Source organism: Sinocyclocheilus anshuiensis, unplaced genomic scaffold, assembly GCF_001515605.1.
Source record: "Sinocyclocheilus anshuiensis isolate Anshui unplaced genomic scaffold, SAMN03320099.WGS_v1.1 scaffold1102, whole genome shotgun sequence".
Taxonomy (NCBI): Eukaryota; Metazoa; Chordata; class Actinopteri; order Cypriniformes; family Cyprinidae; genus Sinocyclocheilus; species Sinocyclocheilus anshuiensis.
In genome coordinates, this window is record NW_015539924.1 from 763,598 (window position 1) to 774,718 (window position 11,121).

At 35.8% G+C, this 11,121-nt stretch overlaps 1 protein-coding gene across 1 annotated transcript in view; it reads right to left on the reverse strand.

The window, feature by feature from the left end:
- LOC107686649 (spondin-1-like) overlaps positions 1–11,121 on the reverse strand; it is a 99,896-nt gene that overhangs the window by 81,465 nt on the left and 7,310 nt on the right. The window contains exons 4-7 of the mRNA XM_016483719.1: positions 9,698–9,831; positions 3,890–3,963; positions 3,468–3,584; positions 1,792–1,940 (exon numbers count right to left, since the gene is read on the reverse strand). Of these exons, the coding sequence (XP_016339205.1) occupies positions 1,792–1,940; positions 3,468–3,584; positions 3,890–3,963; positions 9,698–9,831 (474 nt within the window). The remainder of the gene's footprint in view (positions 1–1,791; positions 1,941–3,467; positions 3,585–3,889; positions 3,964–9,697; positions 9,832–11,121) is intronic.

The window sequence follows — 11,121 nt, forward strand, 5'->3', positions numbered from 1 at the left end:
TACTTAATTATTTGTAATTTAATAAATATATAGTATAGTATATATAAATATAAATATTTTATGTGTGTATTAGGCTCCATGTGTATATTATATTTAACCTATATAGCTAGGATTACACACCCAACACTTAATTAGAAATTAATTTGCCCAAAAACAAAATGTCTGTCCTATTTGCATGTGGGTGAAGCCGTAAAGATTCTGTGATCATCAATCTGAGATGTGTCAAGATGTGCACTGCAAATCCACTTACAGTGCATTGTGCAAAAGACAAATGGGAACATGTAGGGTATGAACCTTTCCCAGGTGACCTTTAAAATCCTCATGGAGGCAGCCCGTGTTAACGCTGAATTATACTGCACACACCTTCCTACAAAGCTGCTAACTGACCTTCCGTCTCAGACTGCATGCGATTGTTAACGTGTCTTTCAAGAGATGGAAATTAACATTAAATTACGGCAATGTGAAGATTAGCTGATACTGACTAATGTGTTTAATTAAGATGCTAGGCAGAACCCTCCGTTAACTGATCAACCTTTGACATGTTATTTTCGATGCCGTGAGTGCGTGGGGAACTTCAGAAACATAAAATGAGTGCCAAGCAACTTTTGATGGAGTGAAAGCAACAAGTAAGCTAAAGGAATTTTATTTGATTTTGTGGGTGCTGACAAAACTTTAAATCAATTATTATAGATGAAAAACTTCAGTGAGGGTATTGCTTCTAGTACTGGGGATTTTGATTCATCCCAGTGACTCAAATCTTTTGATTCCATTCACCAATATGATTCATTCAATATGATTCATTCGTAAATTAGCCTATATCATTAGGCTGAGACAAATGTCTTTTCATCTATTGTGAGTCAATGAATCAATGACTGAGTCATTCACAACCAAAACGAGTCTTGTTATGCCTTATTAAACTTTATGTCTTCAAGTCAGCTAAAAGATGAAGAAATAGCCTTTAAGCACAATAAGCTCTTGCTCAACCAAACAAAATAAAGCAGATTGATTTGTTTTCCTCCATTTTGTCAACTAGAGCCGACATTTATCAAGCAACCAAAGCAGTCATGCACTTCCAAGGAAGATTTTCAGTAGAGGTCGACCGATGTATCGGTTTTGCCGATTAATCGGCACCGATAGTTGATTGCTGGAACTATCGGTTATCGGCAAAAATCCATGCCGATAGTTTTCCGGGTTGTGTCCATTGCTGGAGCGGCTGAGAAGGGTCTGCTGTCATTATACAGTGCGAGAGCGGCTTCACTGACAGCACGTGCTATTTGTTTAGACACGTGATACTTACTGCACATTGAACAGAGCGGGAAACTTCAGACGCGGATTTAAATGCAGCCGACAGAAAATCCTGCCAAGCCACAGAGCGTCATTCACATAGTTTTCCTTTAAATTACATTATATTAGTCCCGAATCGTTGTTAATGTACATATCAGTGTGAGTGGAAGAGAAAGCGAACGATTCATTCACTTAAAAAGACTTGTTTAAAAACACACTAATTTACTCAAACGATTCATTCAGATTCGTCCCTCTTGGCTAGTTTTAAAATAATCAAACAGCAAATAACAAACAGCGAATTGAAAAAGCATCAGAAATGTAATGAGCCTAATCCTGGCCAACGAAAAACGTTTAAATTCAATCTCTGTCGGATAAACAGCTGCTAATCCCACTAAAAGCACATCTTGGCTTGAAAGTCGAGCAATTACTTCAACATTAGCTTTCAAGCTGAGCTTCATCTGTCTGATCCTGATATCTCATCTTGTCGCACTTAGCCAGAAGGCCTACCTTTTGTCGAATCTCCTCCTCCATTTTGACGGGTGATCCATACTCAGCCACCTGCTTGACTCCTTCACTGGCGAAACCTCCATACTCCCATAACACATAGCTCCTCGAGTGAGACGCACCAATGAGAGCAGACCAATGATTAGCACGTCCTTTGGGACAGAAACAACAGCGGTGAACAAATAACAGATCTTTCGAGCTGCAGCTTCATATAAAGCTAAATCCTCCCAGTTAATTGCACTTCTGAAGTAACTTGTTCTCTAGCGTGTATCTTCACACATCTAAGCTTCTACTCTTGTCTCTCTTTAAAGAGCCTACTGCATACATCAATGTCTGTTTCCACAGAACCATTAACTAGCAGCAGTGCACAATGTGACAACATCCGCCTGACTTCTCTTATCTCACAAAGTATCACGGCCCAGGCTGTAGTCTTGCCTGCTTGCCAGACAGTAAATAACAGATTGGATCATTGCTGCCACACACATAGGTAACAAACCAGCTCTCCTGCTGACTGCTATATTTGCAAACCAGCCCTGAGAGCTACAGCTGCAAGAAAAAGATATTGCTGCCCACCTCTGCCCATGTTACCATTCTTTCTGCAAGACACCTCAAATTTTCAAGTTTGAGATGTAAAATCAGTGTGGCATTAAACATATCAAGAATGTGTTTTCAGTGCTCTTTAAAACTCAATTGTAGTACCTGACTGTTAAAACTATATTTTTGCCATTTATAAAAAAAAAAAAAAAAAAGAGTTTGTAAAACTTTGCCACGTTACACTTATAAAGATGTTGGATGATTTCAAACACGTTTATCAAACTGAAAGAGAACATGGAAAATAGCAAATGTCTTACATTTCATTTAATTTCATATACTTACATTTCTGTGTAAAAAATAAATAAATAAAAAACTAAAACTAAAAACAATTATAATAAAAAACAGATGTTGTCTGGTGATCTTCTGAACAAAATCTGATATTTCATACTTTATTGTACTTTATTGTTAATTACTAATATTAGTAACTATATATTAAAAATAATTACAAATATAAGTAACTACATATTAAATAATATTCTGTCACATTATTACAATTCTAGTGCAAACTTTTTAATCACTAAATTTACAGCATCTACATTTGATTTGATTTATAGTACAGATAAATTACAAAATTATCAAATTGTCAAATTTGTAAAAATGTAATACCAAATATCAGCAAAATGAAAATGTGTTTTATAGGCAGGATACTGCACAACCCTAGGACAATGTACCTCACAATGTGATAATATTATATTAGAATAATATCATATTTTACATAATATTTAATCATGTTAATCTGTGTTGATTTATTAATTTTACTATTAATTAATATTTTAGTTTCTTTTAATTTTAGTAAATTTGTTACTGCATGTGCTTTTGTCATTTTTATCATTTTTTTTTCTTTGTTTAGATTTAATTTCTATTCATTTTAGTTTTAGCTGTAGTCATTTTAGTACTTCAATTTAAACTGATTTCAGTTAACACCCTTTCTGATTTTTAAGCTTAAGTTCTCCATCTAATATTTATACTTTATTTCAGCTTTATTTCAATAAATGAAAACTGTTTTAAATGGTTTTAGTTTTAAGTAACAATAACAATACTGATGTGATTACTGTGCTCTTTTGTCACAAAGGGTTTGCTCTTACTTGGGTAGTCTTTGGGATGCACCTTCTCAGACCAGTTTCCATAAAAAGTGACTCTATACTTGGCAGTTCCACAAGCACAGCACTCTTGAATAGGTTTTTCAGTCGTCGCAACTGGATCTGCAATGCACAACGATCAGAAGATTATAGTTATTTATCTTCAATTGCATTGTGTCCATTATTTCCATTTTACAACCTTATTTTCAACCAACTGCTGAGAATCTACGTTTCTCCTTTTCTTGTCACATAATAATGCATAGGTGCATTTAACTGCCTCCTTCCACACACACTCTAGCCTATACAAATATTAAACGTACACAAACTGATGTGGCATGCATAAACACAACCATTTACAAGGCATATATTTTATTTAGCAACAAGTAAAAATGTTATCAGAGGGATGTGCATGAGAAACCCAGCTTTACCTTTCTCACAGAGTCTTTTGGTAAGTGAGCCCTCATCTTGGAAGAAAATGATTCTTCGCTGCACAACACTGGCCCTGTAATGAAGACATTACAATGTTCATCCAACTTTTTCTGCCTTTTATCTGTCTTTTAGATATAGTTCTGAGAAAGTGCGCTTTTACATTTACTGTACCACCATTATCGCATTCAAAATTGTATTGTAGTGGGAACAGATGATGCATCTTTTTAACAAAGGCTTCCGTGCATAATGCTGCATTTGCATAATGCTACTATCCGAGAGCATATTTCAATGACTCCAGTCAGCATCCTGAATGCTTTAAACAGTTCAGCTTTTAAAAATGAAGCCGTATAGAGACATCAACTGATGCCAATATGTTTAGCAAGCGTTGGAGAAAAAGCAAATGTATTCAAGAGCACCATCTATGTTCAGGGGGTGGTGGAGGTTTGAATCTCTTTTAAACCTGCCGCTGATGGAGTACCCCAGAGACCTAGCCACACTCGCCTTAGATCGACCCATGTGGAATATCAATGGTAAGTCCTGCAACTATCCCACTAGAGCCCATTGCCATTGCTGTCAGTCAAGGATGTGGCATGCGGTAGGTCTGACCGTAACGCTATGCCCTCTTGAGAATAATCCCACATGTTTTATGTGGGTGGCTTACAAGAGAATCTGGTGCTGGCCTTATCAAAATGTGAAGGTGTCTACAATATGACACATTTTTGGCTCATCTGTGCTTTGCAAAGTGCATTTTGAGAAATTGAGTAGCACCCTATTTGACATAGAAAAGAACCTTGAATGCTGTTCCTCTTCACGGCCCTTTCACTGCAAACACAATGCAAAAGAAACAAAATGAAATGCCACCCAAATATAAAATGAAGTGGGATCAAATCATAAGATGTATTTGTATTATTGAATCACTGCAGAGAAGCGCACTGTTTGACAGAAAATGTTTGATTGCAGTTTCTCTTCAAGGACCTTTCAAAACAAACACTGTGCGAAAACAGTGTGAACCGCTGCCAAATATAAATTTTTTAAAAGTTAGCAGCAAAAATAAAGTAAAACATGTGGAGTCAAGTCTACAGGTGTATTTGTACTAATTAATTTTTTATAAATTATTTAATTACTGCAGGTTTGAATGAAATTCATTTACATTTAGTAGCTGCTTTTATCCAAAGCGACTTACAAATGAGGACAATAGAAGCAATCAAAACCAACAAAAGAGCAATAATATGTAAGTGCTGTGACAACTCTCGGTTAGCCTAATACAGTATATGTAGCACGTTTTTTTTTAAATATAATAAATAAAAATAAAACAAGTAGATAGAATAGAAAAAAAAACAACAACAGGGAATGCTAATGCTAGAGGCACTTTTGTCTTTTTAAATATAACATGTAGTTAGAATAGAAAACAGTTTTTTTGTTTGTTTAAATAAAAAAAGAAAACAAGTAGATAAAATACAATTAGAATGGAGAATGCTAGAGTTAGAGGGTCAAATGAAGATGTTTAGGCCTATATATTAACATTTGTATACAATTGTTTCACAAGTATAAAATGGTTGAACCTGACTCTTATGCAGAATTTTTAAAAGGAACTATAAATATTAATCCATTAACTACAATAAAACATGAAATTTAATTAAAATATGTATATTAAAATATGTATATAATAAATAATATATTATTTATTAAACAAATTTGTTTTAACTGTTTTTATGTAAAATTATATACTGTATATATAATAATGGATGAGGAAAAAAAAACATAGTACAAAAATAAAAACAATGCCAATATTACAAAATATAACATTAAAAAATATATAAATCACTAATTTTTCTAAAGAAACACTGTCCTACAATGACACCAGCAGGTAAAGTTACAACGGGAGTACGCGTCTGTCTCGCCTCTCCTGAGCCCACTGAGTTTTAACAGACCCCCTAAAGTGTGAAGTGGGTTTAGTGGGGGGTAACTGAGAATGAATGGGGTAAAATCACGTGAGAGGAGGCAATGCCTCCATCGCGATATGATTTGATAAGACTGGTTGTTTTGCTGTGACTGGTTCACGTGATAAATCCCGCCTCTTGTGCTCTTGCGCATTCCACGGAATCAGTCTGAATAAACAATATAATGGTGTTAATGTAAAGGCGTTAATTAAAAAAAGTAAACAACTTGCACACTTAGATATAACCTCTTTGTTATGTCAAAATAAGACTTAAAATGGTATGAAAGCATGATCTGTGGGAGTTTTTAGTGAGTAATCAGCTTGGGGAAATTTAAAGTAAACTGCCGCATCTGTGACCAATATTTACCGAGCTTTGATGACTGATGATCAGTCATCAAAACGATCCCGATCCTTGAAATCAGCTTGGGACATCCCTAATAGTTATACGACAGATCACAGCTTATGCCTGTATTCCACAGGGTCTATGAACATATGTGCGTTTGGTGTGAAAGTGAAAGTGAAAGTGTTGTGTAAAAAAAGTGTAAAGGTTACAAAAAAGGCCCTTAATAGTGGCCAACAAAGTATGACTGCTCAGGACTTGATCCATTCTTCTTAAAACGTCTCCTCTGTTGGTATTTGGTCTTGATCGTCTCATCTGAGCACCTGAAAGTCATTTATCTCCAGAATCCCAAAGCTTGACAACAAAACCATCACGTTTACCGCATCTTATCTGCCTTCCACAGCTTGATGGCACCAGAGAATCAAAGGAAACAAAATCCAGATCAAAACTTCCTTCCAATCCCTGGTCTGTTTGACATTTCACTAGAAAAGTGCTGGAGGGATTCCAGATGCAATTGCACTTTTATTTGATGTTCATTGGGCACCGTTGCCAGTTGTGTTTCGGAGCCTGAGCGCTGGCATTCAGCCCGGTGCTACAAGGTGCAATGTCTCCACGGTTCTGACACGCCAAGGCGAAGTGACAGCAGATCCAACACGTTGGCACAGCAGATGCTTCCCTGAAAATGTTTATTGGAAAAAAAAAAACAGACATCCCTGCACTAATAAGACAGATGGATAAATTAAAAGCTACAATAATAATTCCTCAAGTTCGCAGATGGACGGAGACGAGACCTGGGTAGGTGATATGGGTTCTGAGTGAGGTGGAGGAGAGATTGCTATCCTTTTTAAGAAATTAAAAAAAAAAGAGGACGGGGGTCAGAGACAGGACAAAAGGGATGAATGAGTAAGTAGGTGATAAGGAACAGGAGAGAATGAGAGATGGACACTAGCTCATAAATACACTGTGAAGGTTTTAATTGTCTCAACATCAATTTAATTTCACAACTGCTACACAAGAAAATTTAAATCTGCTTTACTAAGTAGTAGTACTAATCAGGGGCTCATTTAAAGGGTCAGTTCACCCAAAAATGAAAATTAGCCCACAAATTACTCACCCTCAAGTCATCCTAGGTGTATATGACTTTCTTCTTTCAGACGAATACAGTCGGAGTTATATAAAAAATTGTCATTTCTCCCCTGCGCTTCCACGTGCGTCACTTCTGAGCTGCGCTTGTGCAAAGCTGACCTCCATACGTCATCTGCCCGGAACTGCTTCCAGTGTACAACAGTGAGCGCAAGCTAGATTATAGTGATTATTACATTTTGAATATGGATATTTTTCTTACAAAAACGCATCGATTCGCTACAGGAGGCCTTTGTTCACCCCCGGAGCCGTGTGAGACACTTTTTTTTTTTATGGATGGGCGCTTTTTATTTAACTTCTTTTGGACTGATGCATGCAACACCCGCTGAGTGGCATTAAACAGCTTGAAAGATCAAAGACAATTTTTTAATATAACTCCGACTGTATTCGTCTGAAAGAAGAAAGTCATATACACCTAGGATGACTTGAGGGTAAGTAATTTGTGGGCTAATTTTCATTTTTGGGTGAACTAACCCTTTAAGCAGTTGCATCACTTTTATGTGCATTATTTCAATGGAAAAAATATATATTTATTCACAAACCTGTTAAAACATCATGACAGAACAAAGGCTGACTGAATGACACTTTCATTTAAACTGAACATTGGATTAGCCAACAATTTTCCAAAATGTAAAATATTTACGAATTACCATGTGATTGTGTTGCAAGTTTACCCAAAAATGAAAATCCTCATCAGTTATTCACCTTCATGTTATTTCAAAATCCATAAGACTTTCATTCATCCTCGAAACATAAATGAAGATATTTGAACCCTGTATTTAAACCTGAGAGATTTCGGTTTCGCCATTGAAAGTCCATTCCACCCTTACTCTGAAAACTCTTCAAAAAGTTCATAAAGACATTGTAAAAGTAATCCACATGAATCGAATGGCTTATTCCAAATCTTCATTCACATAATGCCTAGTGGATACTACATTTGACTTAAAACTTATTTCACAATCATTAAAACATTTTAATCGAGTGTCCATGCACACTTCAGTCTCTCGCAACAGTAGTAGGTCAGCCAGATTCTTTTAACCTGTTTTTCAAATACTTCAGTTTTCCGAATGCTATAAATTTGGACATATTACTCTTTTCAAGTAATGTTTTTCACCTACTATATAGTATGCAAGTAGGCATATTTGGACACAGTGCAGGTCTTCAGAGGAGACAACTGCATGACCAAACTTGACATGCAAGAACACCTCAAACATGCTTACATGACATGCAAAAACAAACTTGCGAAATGTACTTGCGTGATGCACTAGAACAAATCTCACTGGTTCTTGCGGAACCTCAAACGTGTTTGTGACGCGAGAGAACAAACTTAATTGGTTCTTGCATTTCAAACAAGCACGTTTGAGTTACATTTACAATATTTGAAGGGGCACAGGTGGTTGGCTCAAAAAAAAGTCCAGTGTCCATAAGCAAAACTGGCAGGATTCAAATGGCATCCTTCCCATTAAAATAAATGAGAATTCTAACAGAGAGATTTCTACTGGTATTATAGACCTCACTGGTTCACAACAAGTGTAAACAGGCCAACACAGTGGCATTCAGAGGCTTTCAGAAAGTGAGAGTTGTTGGAAAGCGTGTTTTGAGGGTAGGCACCCATAATGTGGAAAAATGCACATACGCATCACACCGTGTCCAACTGGAGCGAAAAGAGAGACTTTCAGATGTCTTTAATGCATCAAACACACTTAAAGTTGTTTATAACCTCAAAAGAAGTGGGATAAAGAGAGATAAAAATACAAAGACAGCATGAAAACATGAGGGGGTGGAGTGGAAACACTGACACCACAACACCGACAGATAATTCAGATTTTGTTTGGTTGAAGACCACTGTTGTGTGCTTGTGAGCCTGCTGTATGTAAAGGAAACTCAAGTGTGAGGATGTTGTTTGGATGCTCAGAATATTTTAAAGCTTTCAAAGTTTCTTAATCATATTTGATTCGCAGCCTCCAATAGATGATGGGAAGACTCAAGGGCGACTTCAATGGCTCAAGATTAATATTCAATAACCGCCCAACATCAATCAATCATAATAACATCTTACATCGATGGTCCTAAATGTATTTCTGTTTACTCAGCTTCAAATATAATCGAAAAAGACTTTGTTTTCCTTTTTCAGTACTTTCCCAGAAGGTGACTGATAAAACGCTCACTAAATGAGATGAGTGCTCAGAATCAGTATTGTATTAGACACTAAACTCAGTGTAGAGCCCCAGACTGTACTCCCGTTCTGTTTTCTTTTCTATTTATTCAACAATCTATCAGTTCAGCACCACAGACTTTTATATTTTTAGCCTAAATCCATGGATTCTCATTCAATTATTGCTATCCAAGACCAGAATAATAGTGAAAAGTAATACAATAACTCACTTGAGAGTGACGCAACCACTGCCAGAAGGTGGCGCTGTCCAGAACACCTGTATCCTTGTGCGTCTTCTGGGAATGCTCTCTGTGACGGCCGGGGGGCAGTTGGTCATGAACTGTGTGTCACTTTCATCAATGAGCTGTGGAACAGGGAACTGGGTTCAGTAAGATTATTTAATGTTTTTAAAAGTTTCTTATGGTCACCCAGACTGCATTCATTTGATTAAAAAATACAGTAAAAACAGTAATACTGTGCAATATTATTATAGTGCTGCTAAATATTTTGTGGAAACTATGATACTTTTATAAAATAATTATTTGAGGAATAGAAAGAACAGTATTTATTGAAGAGAAATATTTTGGTAACACAAAATATTTGTATTGACTTTTTTGATCAATTTAAACTTTAAACTTGAATGAACAGTAGTAGTATATAGCATAAATACCCACTGTACCATTTAAAAGACTCGAAATATAGAGCACTATATTTTACTATATTTTATTTTATTTTTTGTCTTTTATTAAGTTATACAAACTGTGGTCACTATAAAATGTCATTTTATGGAGAAAATTTATATGAAAAACTCCATGCCAGAATAAAAGCATTAACATTTGAAACATCACAAGGATCAGTAAATCATTTTCATTTTTTGGAGAGCCTTGGAAATAAAATAAAAACAAATGGCATACGAAATTCCAAGAATCGAATTAATTTCATTTTTTTTGGCCAATTACGCAACAGTTTCCAACTAAACTAGTACCGTAAATGAGCTCAGTGATGTAGAATCAAATTTCATTTTGTGGGCCAAGATGACTAACTGTACATGAGAGCCATTTCAACATCTTTCAGTGGAGAGGACAAATATTTGTAACTGACGGTTCTGTGCTACTTAAACCTAGAGCTCATGTTAACCCATGAGGCAACATTTTGACACACTAGGATCTTCAAAATTTGTTGCAACTTTTGGAGAAAAAAAATGTCAGTAATTGAGACAAATGCACCTCTGTAATCCACACACGAATAATAGGCTTTTTAAAATGCTGATTAAATGTCTGATTATAATGCTCTTCTTCATCATTTGGTCATCATTCGATTAATTACTGCTTCCATTATAACTAAAAATGTAATTTAAACTTCCATTTTTAATAACATTGTTTAATCACTTGCTTTCCTCAGGCGGTAATATTGCAAAGTTAATTGCGCCAAGCAAATAGCACTAAGCTTTATGGAAAAAAGTGATATAAAAGCCTAATTTAGAAAGAATAGTAGTGTGTTTATGCTAAAATGAATGACAGCAAATTTAAACATTCACTGTCTGGTTGAATGGGATTTTGAGTGCTCAGTAAATAAGATACAGGTTATTGCTCTGAAATACCTCATGCAAAATCATTTAGTAAATTCACCCAAGAATTTATAGGGAAAAAAGGGG